This window comes from Xiphophorus hellerii, chromosome 8, assembly GCF_003331165.1.
Source record: "Xiphophorus hellerii strain 12219 chromosome 8, Xiphophorus_hellerii-4.1, whole genome shotgun sequence".
In the NCBI taxonomy this organism is placed as follows: Eukaryota; Metazoa; Chordata; class Actinopteri; order Cyprinodontiformes; family Poeciliidae; genus Xiphophorus; species Xiphophorus hellerii.
Window position 1 is genome coordinate 14,432,287 of NC_045679.1, and position 16,954 is coordinate 14,449,240.

Sequence of the window (16,954 nt, forward strand, 5' to 3'; positions counted from 1 at the left end):
TAAAATTCTTCATCAGAAGTTTGCAAATGACCATATATTTCTTTCTCTCATGTTAAATCCATTTTTTGCTGCATTGGTAAATTTTATAATCGTTTGTTTAGCACTTCCTGGCTATAAAAAACGTTGCCATCAAAATAGGAGGATCAAACACTGTAATATTTGATTGGACTGCCTTTAACCACGTGCTTTACATGTTTCACTCAGGGAAAGTGAGACTTCATTGTACCCTGCACAGAAAACAAAACCAACTCCTTTCCATGTTTTACAATAGGTCTTTTGTTCTTTTATTTAAAAGTTTCATGTTTTCTTCTTTTAAATTAGAGCGGATGCCGCTATCCAGAAGTCTGTGGTGGTTTATCAAATTATAAAGACAATATACTTCACACAAAAAATTATCTAACGCTAACAGTTGTGATTCTTTACTTTGTTTTAATGAGAAAGGCTGTATCACAATTTGTGGTAGAAAGTCTAAAGGAAAAACCGGTTTGTCGGATGTTTTCTTTCTCAGTGGGGTTATACTGTCTACTCTGGCCGCCCCTCTTTTGTTCTGTTCACAGATGATTTGAAATGAACAAAGTCCGACTGCTGAGGAGGAGCAATGCCATGTAGGAATCTATGGATAAGGCAAACATTCCTATCCCTTATGAAATTTACCCAGGATGTTTTTATTTACATTACAAAAATGGTGGAAAATGAATGAGTTCTTCTGTGAAATATTGAGTGTTTGTTTATTGAGTGACTACAAATATTGTATCACACACTTAGAAGATAAGTCACATAATAGACCTGAAGGCAGTATGACTCTGTGGAGCGTCACTGAACTCACAGTTCCCAATCATAAATACAATTAGCTATTATTATTGATATATAGCAAATCACAAAGAAATTTGGACAAGGTGCAGAGTCAGTTTACAATTGTAAATCACGTTCATTATGTTTATTAACATACAAACTGAAGACTATTAAACCCAATTTAAAACCCCGGTGTACCATTTGTTGTTTAACAGGCATCTAGAGTTCAAATTTCCATTTGTAGTAGCTTTAAATTGGCTAAATTTGTTGATAAAAAAGCTTGTAGGCACTGGTAGTAACATTCATTAACCCATAAACATTTCATGTGCTAGCATGTAGTTTTTGACCAAACATTTGTCAATTTGCCAGAACCATCCATCCATCCATCCATCCATCCATCCATCCATCCATCCATCCATCCATCCATCCATCCATCCATCCATTTTCTAAGACCCTTGTCCCCAGTGGGGTCAGGAGGGGTGCTGGTGCCTATCTCCAGCCAGTCTGTTGCAGGGCACAATTTGCCCTCTGCAGATAATAAACATGACATCTAATTCAATTCAGTTCGATTCAGTTCATTTATATAGCACCAACAAATGTCGTCTCAAATTACTTTACAAAAAAAATGTTTTAGTTTAATCACACATTCATTTCAGTTCATTCTAGCTACCAAACAGTACAGTATGCTCAATTAATTACTCAAAGTAGATTAGAAAGTTTACAAGGAAACCCAGCAGATTGCGTTGACTCAAACATATTTGGACCCAGTATAGAGCCCTCTGGGGCACCCATTGATTCACAAACTGCATTTAAATTTTCCAGTTGCTTTTATCCACATAAAAACAACCACCAGGTGGGCAGTTTGGTGTTTAGCCCCAAAGAAACAGTTCACTCCTTGGAATGTGGTTTTGTAAAACACCATTTGATGGAAACATTTTGTTGCATAACGTCATAAATCTCTCAAAATATTTCTGCAATGAACTCCAAACTTATCTGCCTGTTGATAGACACTATAAAGAAATGCTTTATGTCACTAACAGGAAGATGGACTCTCCACAGTGTGACTGAGTAAACATCAGAGTGTTTGTGCTCAAAGATTTATGCCAATGTGAAATTATTTAAGCAAGTAAATGATCACAGTGGCATTCAGCAGAATCTTCTCATCAAGTTATAATAAATGTGGATGTAAAAGTATAACAAGTATTGTTATACTTTAGTAGTAAAGTTGCACATGTGCATGATCCAAGATAATCAGCTGGGCACATTGTTGTTCTGGGTGAGGCCCTGATGGAGATTTTTTTTTTTTTGACACTTATTACCTGTAAGGCCGACATCGTTGCAGCTGAGACCCTAAACTGGTTCAGGCCTGTTGGACATGACAGGGCCTCCATTTAGACCTGAGGGAGGGTAGGAGGCACAAAGGCAAGGATAGAGGAGAGAATGAAGGGAGTCTCTGTGCCTATTGAAGAGGATGATCCTCTCCAACCTAAGATCCGGAGACTCCTAAAGCTTTGACTCTTCCGCTCCGTCGGAAACTACGTGTCTTCACTAACAATTGCTGTCTTGTGTGAGCGTCTTTGAAAAGATCTGCAATCTATAGAGGCAGACAGGGAGACAGAGAAGAAGGGAGAGATGACTCCAATTAATGATTTCAGGGGGCTTGACTCAATTTGTTACCGACCACGTTATTACCTGAATATTTAGAGAAGATCATGTTGAACTTGAAGCATTTATCTACAGTTATTCATTGCAGATAGGGTTGTGAGGTGAGCATCCTGTAAAAGCAGATAGACGTCTCTGAAGGACAGGATACCCAGATCAGGAACTGCTACCCCGACCACCTTCGGTCTACCTTTCCTGTTGGCCTGCTGGATCCGTTCCAGGCCGTCAGGCCAGCTTTCCTCTGGGGGGGTTGTTCTGGAAGAGCCGTGTGGCAGGAAGCTGAGGGTCCTCCAAGACTCCTCAGGGGTCAGCATTTTATTCTTCCCCACCGGGGTCGGACCCGGCTTCAGGTCGGGTCTGCAAGCCGAGTTGCTCTGCCTCTATTGTTAGGACAGGGGAGAAATATGCGCATGCTTCCTTTGTCTGTTTTCTGCTTGACCCGGTTTAGTAGATTCTGATTTATGATGACAGGGACATGTGTTTCTGACATAAAGTGAGACTGGCCTCAAGCCTGCACCGAAACCTGTAGCTTTTTGCTTCCCATTGATATGATAATGAATGATTTAAGGAGGGCTAACAGAAACTCCTTTAGTTTCTGCCAATATACATTTAAGTATCAAGTCTGGCAACGAGGGGCCCACTCTAAGAAACTAGAATGCTTTATCTTTGTGCAACCTTTCCACATCAGCGCTCTACCGCCTGCAACTCCAAAGTCAAGATAAGTGTAACTAATAGTTGCACAGTTTTGTGGTTTGTTGGTTTTTGTGTGTGTGTCAAATCTCCTGAATTTTCTCAAAGAAGAAAGTGTATTAATCTAAATTCTGAAAAATAAAAACAGATTTTCCTGTCTGAAACCTGAAATTAAGTTAAAGTTATCACAAGCAAGACTCTTTTTTTTATATGTGTTTGTAAAATCAAGATGCCACAGTTCTCTAACAATAAACTATGCAGCTTTTTTGACTTTCCACATAATCTGCTGTCATTAAATATTCAAACCTTGACCTTCTTCCTCTCCATCTTACTGATTTAAGCTACTTAATCATTACTCTGTCAGAAGATTTGAGGCACATTTAGCTGACTGGCTACTTTCTTGTTATCATTTAGTGATTTCTGAAGACAGATGTACACCAGTCTTATTTAAATTCAGATTTTATTCTTCTGTCATTGTTTTTCCTCCTCCTGAGATCATTAGAAGTTATCATCTGCATGTTAAATACTCCCTACTCTTTCTTTAAGGTAATCCTTTAACATTTGCTTCATAAAAAGTAAGTGCAAAACTCCTTTGACAGAATAATGGTTTGAAGGGTCAACAACCTCCTTAATTTAAGAGTTTATTTTCCACATTTTGTAAAACGTGTTTCTAAATTCTCAAAACTGAATTCTGAATTACTTTATTCCATTTATGATTGCTCAAACTGAAAATGCCTTTTATCAACAGATTAAGTAAAAAGCTTTTAATTAATTGAGCTGAAAAACATAATTACAAATGCATTTACCTTTATGATTTACAGAGGGACAGGCAACACTGCTTCAAATCGATACAGAAAATCAGTTTTTGTGGCATCTACTGAGTGACAGGAGTTCTAGAAAAATCTAATTTTCTTCCCAAAATATCTTTGTGATATTTTCCCAGCAAGGATGAAAAACACACAAAAACACAATTTATGTTCATAGGTGTTAAAAGGCTTACCTGTGACCTGCATGCCCCATCTTGATTTTCCACAGAGAAAACAGAAGAAAACTTTCTGATCATTTCTAAACTCTTAGACAAATACTCAGGTCACTTTTGGTCAAATGACATAAATCACTTCTGTGGAGTTGCAGTTTGTCCACTTCATGCCATGAAATCTGCATAAATCGACCACATTGGCCTCATAAAACTCAAAAAGCTATGAAAGTAATCTAGTCAGATTATCTTTCACAGCAGTACTCTGTCTTTGATGGTAACAGGTGGAGAATAATGTGACAAGTCATCCTGTAAAAAATGTCTGCTGCTTGGAAAAGCTATTTCTTTGAAGTCTATATTCTTTGCTTCCTGGTGCATAATGGTTTGCACATGCAACCATAAACTGTATGTAAGTTGTCTGTTCTACTTCTTTTAAGAATTTATGTTATAAACCAACACAAATTTGTGCAGAACTAAGAAGCGGAAGAAAACTTGGAGGTGCAAAGGAAATGATGCATTGTTTACAACATTTTTTACATATCAAAATCTGAAAAGTGTGGTGTACATTTGTATTTATCCCCTTAGGTCAATGCTTTTTACAACCCTTCCTCTTTTAACAAAACTGTAAGTCTTTTGGGGCATGTATCTATTAGCATAACCTTTGCCAATTCCTCTTTGCAACATAGTTCAATCTCAGTGAAGCTGGAAGAAGAGATTCTGTGATCATTGATATTCAGTTCTTGCCACAAATTCTCAGTTGGATTTATATCAGGATTTTGGCTAAGCCTTTCTAACTTATGCATATGGTTCTGTCTAAAGCGACCCACTGTCTGTCGACATGTTTAGTGTAGTTCTGCTGGAAGTTGAACCTCCATCGCTGTCCAACAACTTTTGCAGCCTCAGGTTTTCATCCTGGCAGCTGCCACAGTGTTTCACAGTGAGGAGGGTGTGGTTATCCTGCTAACAGATTCTCCCTCTGGCTGTAAATCGTTGCAGATCCTCCATGGTCAATAGGCAAGGTAATTTTATTTATATAGCACATTTTCAGCAACAAGGCAATATAAGGGCCTCTTTGCTGCCTCTTCGCTGCTTCTCTGATTAATTCTTTCCATTTCTTTAGCTGTGTTTTTTCACAAAATTTTCTTTAATAAATATCCGTGTTCCTGACAGAACAGAGATTCATTTACTTACCAAACTGGATTTTATTTATAGATGAGGAGTAAAAAGAGTAAATATACACATCATACTTTCTTGATTTTTATTTTTACCATGAAAAACATTTTTTTTTCATTTCCACTTAAAAAATGAACAACTTCGTGTTGATCTCACATGCATTCCTAATACAATAAATTGAAGTAGATTATTCATATTTACTGAAATAGAGCAAGTGTATCTATTTCCATTATTCATATAAAGCCATGCTACCAGGTATTACCAAGAGGAGAAAAAACAGCAACACCCACTTCAAATCACTGATTAAGGATTAGCCCAATCCCTCTGTCTCCCTGCTGTTGCTGATTATATCCTATAAAAAGCTTATTAATGTCAAATTTGTTTAGTCTCGAAATGTGCTTTAAAGCTAAACCTGTACTGTATTTCTAGCTTCATGAAACAATTTTCTTTACCATCAAGCGATGGGGGATTGAAAAAATATATTTAAGTGAGGTTCTGGTACAAGATTACTCAAATACTGCTGCATGTGCCTATAAGCTGCTGCTATATTTGTGTTGGATGGTTATTTATACATAAAATAACAAATTATTAACAAAGGAAATGGCTGTTGGAGGCTGTGCATCATCGATTATCTTCCTGTGTGAAACACATGCTAAAAATCAAATAAATTAACATTTATGGTCAGATGCAACCTAACAGGAAAGTAACGCAGCGTGAAGAGCAGAGATATTTTTTATTGTCTTATTTTACTGTAAGTGAGACTAAAAACTCTTCACATATTTCATAATTGGCATGTTTTTCACTCATCATTGTCGGCACTGCCTCCAGTAACCATTTCCTATCTAAGAAATCTGAATTTTTTGTGTAAATGACCATCTAATGTAAATGTAACAATGATTTAAAGGTTAATAAAATACTGCTCACATACACTGCAATGGCATTTTTACATTGGACTTGAATTAAGCTACTAAAAGACTTTGGACTCTCTCCTTCCAGCCGTTAATGCCATCCTCCAGGACCAGCTAAAAGTGGAAGCCTACTAAAAGCTACAGACTATTTTGGTCATCATTTGAGGAATGCATTTTGGTAATTAACACTTGAGATTTTTACATTGTTTGGGTGACTACCAAATACTCCTGTGGCTGATCCATTTTAGAAACATTTGTCCTCACTGGATTGTTTGTGCGAGTGAGTTGTTAGAGGAGAGGGAAACAGAAGTTGAGGGTGCATTTCCTGCAGACATGTGCTTTGATTTCAGCTCTCCCAAACACAATAGGAGGGGAGACAGCCTTCTCCCAGCAATGCCTCAACAGGAAGAAGCATATTTACCGGACAGGAGAAAATACATTCCAGTCAGACTTAACAAGCCATCAGAGGGAACAGAGTGACACCAGAGAGAGTGTTTGTTTCTTCAGAGCACCTTTTCTTTTAATACAATCAAAAATAATGTACTTACAAAATTCTTTCATGTTGCTGTTAGGAGGAAATTCAGAGACATTCACCGTCCACACACACAAGCACACAACTCATACCCTCACACTGAGATGACTGTCAAAGTAGTCACCTTTTAATTGGACCTTTCACCAACCTGAAACCATTTGTCAGCTGCCATCTGTTTGTCTGTCTGGTCTGTCTGCAGGCAGGCAGCCAGCCCCCCTAGCACTCTCCACACCCCGTCTCTCTCTCTCTCTCTCTCTCTCTCTCACACACACACACACACACGCAAATTTACAATTTACAACATCTTATCTGACTCCAACACCTTCGCTCCAGACTGACACTCCCTTCCTACATGCTCACTTGGAGACGTAACGTAGCCAGATATGGGGAAGATACCACTGGCTGATCTATTGGAGATCACTCCTCAAGTGCTCACTAATGACAATAAGAACAGCGGTGGTCATGTCCAGTTCAAAAAGTCCACACAATAACAAAGAGAAATTCATGAGCATTCCAGGAGTTTCCTCAAACAACAGAGTTTTATGCATTTTTCCTTGTTGTTTAGTTTCACTGGCCTGCCACTTGAAGAGAGTCTGGAGTTTCTGTGTGATTCAATCCCCCCCAAACAACAACATTCACTCCTCTTTAGTCCACACAGTCAGTGGCCTGGAGGGAGGGGGCCTACTGGGCAAAGGTGACACCCTGAAACCGATTGCAGATGATGCTGCAAAGTTTTGTCTTTCAACCTCTTCCCCCGCTGTGGTCACACCTTTGTGGCCAGTGACTGAGCCTCTGTCTTCTGTGAGGACATGGAGCTGTTTGGACTGGCATGCAGGAATTTCTTCAGATTAAGGAGGCACAGGCACTGAGATCTGAAGCGCAGGTCAAAGAAGGCATAAAGGAAGGGGTTGAGGCAGCTGTTGACGTAGGCCAGGCAGGTAGCGTAGGGGTGAGCCAGCAGCAGGAAGCGCAGGAAGTCGCAGGTGGCAGGGACCAAGTCTACGTATGACAAGGCATCAGCGGTTTTCACAAGGTGGAAGGGCAGCCAACAGACAGCAAACACCACCACCAGGGTGGTGATGATCTTCAGCAGTCTCCTTTTACGCTGATCCTCCTTACGCAGGGTGTTGAAGTGGCGGGTGACGGTGCAGCCGATGAAGCAATAGCACACCATCATCGCCAGGAAGGGAAGGAGAAAGCCAAGAGCTGAGGAGGAGATGCTGAGACCAGCGATCCACAGGTTCTCCTGCTCCTTAATGGTCACGACCAGACTGAAGTCCATGGCACAAGATGTTCGGTTGGTTTGCTGATCGTACTTGGTGGTGCGAAACAGAAGAGTGGGGGCAGCCAGCAGACCAGACAGCACCCAGATGACTGCGAGCGAGGCTCGAATGTGTCGACGGGTGAGCAGCTGGGAACTGGTCAGGGAGTGGACGATGGCCAGATACCGGTCAAAGCTCATGCAGGTGAGGCAGAAGACACTGGCGTACATGTTGAGAAGCACCACGTAGCTGCTTATCTTGCACAGAGCCACTCCAAAGGGCCAGTGGTAGCCCATGGCGGTATAAACGGCCCAGAGGGGCAGAGTGACCACGAAGGTGAGGTCTGCTAGTGCCAGGTTGCCAATGTAGACGTCAGCAGCTCGATGCTTGCCTTGAGCCCTCCACACGGTAAAGATGACGATCCCATTCCCTGAGAGGCCAAGGATGAAGATGAGCATGTAGAGCACCGGGATGACAGAGTACGACGGCGCCCACTCTGAATAGTCGCACATAGTGGAGTTCTCTGTCTCCTCGTAGTCGTAGTAGTCATAAGGAGCCGTAGCGGATTCCATTTTCTTCTTTTCTTTGACTTAATTTGAAGAAAAAAAAAATTGTATAAGGCAGATAGATCCACTGGAGCTGAGACACTGTGAAGTCTGTTGCTATGTGTGAAATCTGCATACCCTTATATACACACCCCCATCCGGGTGGCACCCTCCCACAACTCCTCCCCTCACGCCGATCTTTCCCTCTCAGCACTGAGTTCCCCATGCACATATATGTCCATTCATTTCATTAGTAACTTAACTGGAAAATACTCTAATAAGTCACTTTAAAACTTTAAAAATACATTTTGGGTTTTTAATTTGCATTAAAAAAAATTACTCCCCACTGCTGCGCTTACATAGGAATTTGAAATGACAAAAATCTTAACTCTCTGGGTCCATCTTAAAACATATTTCTGTCATTTGTGAAAACGAGAGCTAATAGGACATGTCTGGACAGCAGGCTGATAGTAAAGCCTGCACAGGTTTCATAAAGAACAGACATTTTAATATCAATAGGGGGCTGTTTTGTTACTGGAGCACCCTCATTTACCAGATGAAAAGGAAAACTGTCGGCATTTCTTTGCCTGTCCTGTTTCCCCTGCACATGTTGAAACATGCCAAAGAACAAAAATGGAAAAAAGATGTGACTTTAATCGATATCATGTCCTCTTTTGATCACATCCTAATGAAAATATTAAATCATAAATTTGACTACAACTTTGGTCATAGATGTATTTGTGCTTTCAATTTAGAACTTATTAAAAATATTTCTTTCTGCAGGTCTGCTAAAATAGTTTTAAAAAATAACCAAATGCTAAAGTAAATAGAAATATTCTCCTATTATACAAAAAACTATCATGTAAAACCTTGAAAAAAAAATTATGCAGAAACGTACACAATTAGAAGTATATAGTTTGTGTTGCTTTTTGGACTAAAATATTGTTTCTCTTGTCTGGCTTGTTCAAATCACTGAGACTGCTGCATTTTTAAAAACATTTTTTAACCTAGAACAGTGTCTGGATAGATTAAAAGAGGGTGTGAACTACTACTATTTCTACTTAAACTTATAAGGAAAAAAGGGTAAACCACAATATAATGTGTAATTTTTTATTTCTGGTATCTGATGCAAAAAATAAATAAATACCCAAAACACAAACCCTTGGAAAGCTGGACTTCTCTCTTACCAAGCTAAAATCTGAATTTTATTGTTCCAGACTTGGCCCTCAAAAATTAGTACAACTTTAAAAATTACCTAGATTTTTTTTAGATGCCATTAGTTTTATTTGAGATTGTTTTTTTTATCTGTAATTTCTAAACCAAACCTGTGTTGCTTGAGGATGCTGAGAATCATGAACTTCTCTTCTCTCAGGCTAATTCAGACACAACTATCGGACAGCACAGCTGAGTCATTCTGTAAACAAAGCCAGTGGGTGTGTGATTTAGAAGATAGCAGGATATTTGTATCCTGAGGAAGAACAATTTATTAAGGAGAGAGAAAAACCCCTGTTTGAGTCTGCTAATCAACAGCAGGATATCTGACTTCCACATTGCTAGCAGTTAGCATAGCGACAAACATTGTTTTGATGAGGAAATTGTGAAAACATAAAAACCTGACTCATACAGAATTGTAAAGTATAAAATTAGAAAATGTAGCATTGATTGTTTTCTGTATGAGTTTTATTAAATCAATCCATGAATTATTTGATTAGCTGTTAGCTTGAGTGGAGCTGCCAGCAGTCGTTAGCTTGACTCGCATGTAAACCAGATTCTCCAAATTTCTTCCTGCCCACTGCATGTAGGACAGTAATAGTGTTTTCTTTATGACAGAAGTGGAAACATGGATATGGGAATGAAGTAAAAATAGCATAAGAATTTTTCTGGTGTATTTTGGTAAACCAGTGGGATTAGCTAGCTGTTTTGTTACAAAGCTTGCTACTTTTAGCATAACAAGACAACGAGGATTTATTCTGTATTTTAGGAATTTCATTTTTTTTTAAAAGAAAGAAAACAGGCAAGAGTTAGAAGTGTAAATAAACATTTTATCCATTCCACCTTAATTCCAAAACATACTTTGCAAGAACTGAGTTTTTTTCTCTCTTCAAGAGTTGCAAAAACAAAATTACACAACCATAAAAACATTAGTCAAACCATAATCTTTTATTGAATGATGGATGACCTGAAGAGCTGGTCCCTGATTACTTGTATCAGCATTTGTCGACTCCACCCGACAGGGGATGCTAACTTAACTCAGTATGGTAGGAAATCAAATAGAAAATCTGTGAATGGAGCTAAATATTAGGGCAATGGAAACTTCCAACCTCAAAGACTTGGAGCCCACCATAGATAAGTTGGGCTCCTTATCCCACCTTATCTATGGGTAATTAGCATACCTATGGTGGGAAATTAGCATAAAGCTAGTTAGAAATTATGTTTATGCTAATAACCAAAACACAAACCCCTGGGAAGCTGGACTTCTCTCTTATCAAGCTTATTAGTTTTATGCTAATTTATAACTAGCACAAAGCTAGTTACATAGAAATTACAAGAATGTTTAAGTTCTGTAATGTCAATAAAGATCTTTCCATTGGTCATTAAGAATCAATGGACACACCACACTCATCAAAATCTATACTGCTCTACCTTAAAGTGCAAAGAAATCTTATTTTTTATGAAGCAGCATATAAAATTGAGTTTTCTAGATTCATTGCTGTTTAATGAGGGACAAAAACCTTTCTCTTTGTTAACAGCAGTTTCTCAGTTTTATTTTCTGGTCCAGATGGGACTTCTCAAGTCTTCAGCATGCCACATCTCTCAGCGGAGCGGCAGCAGTGGCGCCGGGGCACCGACCTTTAGACACAACTACTGTATCACTCAACAATCTTCCCAAGCCATCCCCCCTTCCCTCCACCCATCATCCTACTCCTTCTGGCCCTCCTTAGTCATCCACCTTTTTCCTCCAATTATGAAGATGATGATTTATTCCTGTTGCCTCTGCTTTCACCAACGTCACTTACTCCCAGACAGCTGTTGTTGTTGCCTGTTATTGTGATTTGGGCAATCTGAAATCAAATTATTTTTGAGTGGCTCCATCCGGACAGCAGAAGGTGTCTCAGGGCGCTTTGGCAAAACCGGATAAAAGCAAACCGAAGTTAATCACAGCAGGCTTCCTATCTGTTCTCTGGTGCGACAGCAGTCTGTTTTTAGCTCCTTTCTTTGATAGAGAAATAAAGCACAAGTGTCCTGATGATTAATCCAGCTATAAACTTTTTTTTCCCCACAGTCTGCTCATTAGAGCTACTGTACATAAATGCACTAAGGTTTAAGTGATGCTGAAAGGCTACTTGTGCAAGAAGAGGAACATATTTGCTCTGCAAAAGTGAGAAGTTCCAGTTGGACAAAGCTGGTGTTGTTTTGCAGGGCGCCCACCAAGTCACCCAGCATGCCACCAACTCTGCTTCCACAGCATTCAGCTCTTGTTTTCTCTCCTAATTACCCACCTGTGTGTCAGATTAATTACTGTTGTTGTTTTCCTCACGTGTGGCCTCATGTTGCAAGCCACACACCATGCACACAGAGATAACCTTTACGTTTATGTTTTGTTTCTCTCTCTTTGTTCGATGGCCATCCATCAGATGCTGCATATCCGTAAGACTGAAGGGAAAGACTTTTGCACTAGGAGAGAAATGAGCAGCAGCAGCAGCGTGTGTTGCAGGGCTTTGATCTATTATTGTGACGGAGTTCTCTCTTGTTTATGAGGCTTTTTTTAGTGATGCTTGTCACAGTTGGGGAGTGTGAGGTGTGTGTTCTTGTTGCTTAGGCGTTTGTGGAGGTCCGACAGTTGTTTGATGTGCGTGTTATGCTGTCAGACCACATGTCCTGTTCAGAGACAGCTGGCTCTTCGAAGTGTGTGTGTTACTTCTGATCTGAAGAACTCTGACTTGAATTTATCTTAAAATTCATGATGTAAATACCTGAGCCAATACTAACAGCTCTCATGCTAATCGGCCCCCCTGGGGAAAGAATAAGCAATCACATCAAGGCTAAAATCCACTTTTAATTATTAACTGCTGTTAAAGCTAACACTTCCAGCAGACCTTAAATATCCCACCATTTGGGCTTCATTAGCCAATTCACTACTTTTCCTTCAGTCGATAAGGAGAGCGACGCCACGTGAGAAAAAAAAGCCCCCAGGCTCAGAGATGTTCAAACCTTTTCACCACTATGTTAAAACAGACTCTAACTCATGAGGAATTGGAAAAAAATATATATTTCTGAGGCCACTTCTCTGCAGGGAACCTGAGCAGAGTTGATGGGGATACGTATGGAGGAAAAACAGGGTGATCCTGGAAGAAAAATTACTAGAAGCTGCAAAAAACTAAGACAGAACTGCAATGGAACGGATTAAATCAAAGTATACTAGTGTGTTAGAACGGTCCAGTCAAAGCCCAAACCTCAGATCAGAGGCAAAGATTTAAAGTTGCTGTTTACAGGACTTCTCTGTGAGTGAGCTTGAGCTCAAGGACATGTACAATTTTCTGTCTTTAGATGTACAAAATTGGTACACTGCAAAAGTCTTGCCAAGTATTTGTGGTCTAGTTGCAAATATCTTTATATATTTGAAACAAAACTAACTTGCAAGTAATTTTTCAGCAAGAAATAAGAGGTTTAAGTTAAAAAAATCCTTAATGTTGATGAAAAAGTACTAGAAACTTGTACTTTCAAATCTTATTTCCAGTGTGGTAAGACATTTGCACTAGAAAATAGACCAAAAATACTTAGTAAGAGTTTGTGCTTTTAAAGTATAGCGACATCTTCTGAAAAACTTGCATCTAGAAAAGGTGATTCTTCAAAATGTTAACTCGGGGAAACTGCATACAAATGTATGACATTCTCTTTTTTTAATTGATATTTGTAAAATAAACTTTGGAAACCATGTAGCATTTTGTTGCCACCTTCAACTGCATGGAGCTAAGTGTTGATCTATTGGGTAACATTCTAATAAGATACATTGAAGATCTGGTACGACATGACAAAACATAAAAATGTTCCAGGTGTATAAAAACTTTTGCAAAACACTGCAATTTAAGAGCAAATCTCCTCACAGATTCTTCCTTAAGTAAACATCTTCTAAATCTGTTGTTGACTCATTCACCTCCAAAGCCGGGGCAGGATCCACACAGGTGAATATATTTGGACCGCACTCTGGGGGGCCTGCAGACTGCTGCAGACCAGAAAATTTATGCCACATAGTCCTTGTGCACAAGCGGAAGTGGAAACCATAAATTGAACTTTACTGCTCACCCAGGGAGGGTGCCATTGTGTTTGTGTTTTGCTGTACACACTCAGTTATAAGAATGAGCTTTGTGTTCACGCCGGAGAAAATAGTTCCTGCTTTAAAACCTATTGGCTGTTCAGGTTTTGAACACCAAAAGATGAGTTCCAGTCAGTCTGGTTGCATTTTTGAAAAGTCAAACATCTTTGTGGAAAACAGCTCATAAGTTCAACTCAATAGGAAGAAGAAAGAAAACAAAATACATATTTTGGTATGTTCACAATCGCAAGGACACCAGGAGATATTGTGGTCTTCTTCTCTCTCATTTGACCTCTAAACAACGCAGCAGCACCTTCCTTTAACACCCCACGAACCTCCTGCCCCGCTGACTGCGACTCAGTTGACCGGGAGAGTCTGTTGATAGAAACCTTCCTGCTTTCAAAATGTTGTCATCTGAGCCAAGTGAAAAATATTTACCGCGAATGAAAGCGAGGAAAGAAGGATGGAAAACAGTTTTTACAAAAAGGTAAAAATAGCTGACGCTTTCCATCAGGGTTGCCAGTAAATATCTGAGGTTTGCATCACGGCGGGGCGCCTCTTAGAAGACGAAGAGGCGCCCCGCCGTGACAAGTTTCAACTGGAGAGGCTCATTTATCTGATGAAGAAGCAGACCGGAGACACAAATCATGTCAGATACACTTTGTTTGCAGCCAGAGTAGGTGCCGTAAGTGTTTGTGTTAGCTCACTGTCTGACACGAGATAACTGATAAGTTAGGAGGCTTGTTTAATTGATGATGACATCAGTGTCACTTTGTGAGATTAGAGAACAAATACAACAACTGACAAAAGTTTAGAGAGGAAAAACAGCTTGCAGCAACATTGTTGTTCCATTTTTTGGTTTATGATTTTCTTATTGCAGCTTAAAGTCCTGTATTTGAAATTACTGTATACATTTTTTACTTTTACTTCAGTATCCCCAGCCTGGATAAACACATCTAAAGGAGATAATATCTAAAAACCCTGGATGATAAAAACTAGACCTGATATAGAGCCAGAGGGCTGTGATAAGTGTTTACCCTCTTTTGGATTTCTTCTGTTCTTCAAGTTTAAATATTTTAGATTATCAAACAAATTTTAATATCAGACAAAGATAACCCGAGTAAATATTAAAATCTGTTTTTTTTATTTAAATGGAAAATTGACTATCCAAACAAATCTGCCCTAATCTGGAAGTATATTTATTTATGTTCACTGTAAGCAAAGGTTTAATATTGGATCTTTAGCATCACAACTTTACTGCTCTCAAAATAAAAATTCTCTAGGTGTGTACAGTACATATGCAAAAATTTTTATGTTCTGTTATATATCTTTTCTTTACTTATTTAGATTGCATAAACATATTTTTCAGTTGTTTCCACATTAAACATGGAAGGAGTTGCTCACAACAATGAACTCTTGTCCACATCTCTTTTCCATTGCATGCATCCTATCCATTCAGTCATACCTTTGACATACTCATATTTTGTACTGAATGTTTTGTGATTATTACATAACAAAAGCAGAAGATGTGTGCTCGACATATCCAGAAATTATTTAGGAACAAAAAAAAGCCCAAATAGGAATTGGAGCATTAATTAAATCCCGTTTCGATGCCCTGCATGGAGGGGTAAAAACCCTGGTGAGGTCGACACGCACGTGTAACATGAACTGTGTTGTATAGATCGTTACGTTTCTCTGAACTTCACATAGTTTTTGAAACATAAGACGTCAGTATAGTTTAAAGGTTGCGAGAGGCACACATAAAGAACACGCCCAGAAATCCTTCATCTTAATGCACAATGAGAAGGCCGTGACTGAAGTGGATGCAACACAATAGGCTTTTGTAATTTCAAACCAAAGGTCCTGTTTAACATATGCTTTTGTCATTACTCTCATTTATTATAGCCTATGAGGTCAGCTGCTGATGTGAGTAAAAAAAAAAAAAAACCTTTACTGTCTCCTGTACACATGGTGATTAAAACCCTGGTGATTAAAACCCAGTCCATTTTCTTTTACCGTAAAAGAAAATGTTTAACCTTAAATATATATTGAGATGGGTCAGCTGAGATTTGGACCTGATGGGTTGTACTATTATTTAGTGAGTTAAAAACAATATAAAATTATAAGAAAAAAATAAAGTTACTGAGAAAGACTGTTTTAGTATTAGTGGATTCTCCAGTGGAAAAGCTCAAACTGCAGGAAACACAATGAAAGAAGGCGCCACCAAAGAGATAGAAACTAAAACCACATATTACAACAACGATGCATGAAAAGAAATCATGAAGAGGTGAGGGACTGAAGAAAACAATAAGCTGCAGACAGAAAACCTGCAAATCATACCAGCATGTCTTCCCTGTATTAAAATGCCTCAGTGAAATCATGAATGCTGAAGTTGCTGCAGTGCATTTCTAAAGTCTGATCATCAGCACGGATTTCTTATAAATCAGTTTTAAATGCTAGTTGTGTTGTTATTTTTGCAGGTTTGAACAAACACAAAACATACAACTGCAAAAGATTTCAACAAACAAGAGCTGCCTGAACAAGTTTGAATTTCCTAGGGACTTTCGGGAATCCATACAGGTTCAAATACAAGCAGTATTTTCAGGACTATAGCGCGCACCATACTATAAGCCGCACCTACAAATTTTTTGGAAAAAACCCCCCCCAAAACAAAACTGAAACTGAAAACGTACATATATAAACCGCACCGGATTATAAGCCGCTGGTATCTCTGCCGTTCTTGGTTTTCCGTCCTTAATAAATCTACTAAATTTATTAAGGACGCAGCCCTCCGTCTCCAATGCCGAACCAAGGTTTCGGTACAGCGGCTCTATTTCCCTCCTGTACTGCCAGATCGATAGCCCTCAACTTAGAAGCTGCATCATATGAGTTTGAAAACATTTCTCCGTCCTGCCTGCTGTTAGCATGTGCTTGTTCTAAATGAAAATTAGCACTTTCTTCTTTTATTTCCAATTTTGACTTCCAATGATTCACTCTCTGCTAAAGAGCCCCCTGGTGGTTGAAGAAAAAATCCACAGAAAAGCCGCACCGGGCTATAAGCCGCATGGTTCAAAGCTTGGGGGGAAAAATAGCGGCTTAT

The 16,954-nt window shown here is 39.1% G+C and overlaps 1 protein-coding gene across 1 annotated transcript; it reads right to left on the reverse strand.

Annotated features, from left to right (window-relative positions):
• Positions 1–6,695: 6,695 nt before the first annotated feature.
• aplnrb (apelin receptor b) lies at positions 6,696–8,672 on the reverse strand. Its single transcript, XM_032570811.1, has one exon. It carries the CDS (start codon positions 8,565–8,567, stop codon positions 7,497–7,499), a length of 1,071 nt encoding a protein of 356 aa, XP_032426702.1. The 5' UTR covers positions 8,568–8,672; the 3' UTR covers positions 6,696–7,496.
• Positions 8,673–16,954: the final 8,282 nt, after the last annotated feature.

Coding starts and splice junctions, on each gene's coding strand:
- aplnrb (XM_032570811.1), bottom strand. CDS start 8,567: ATGGAATCCGCTACGGCTCCTTATGACTACTACGACTACGAGGAGACA.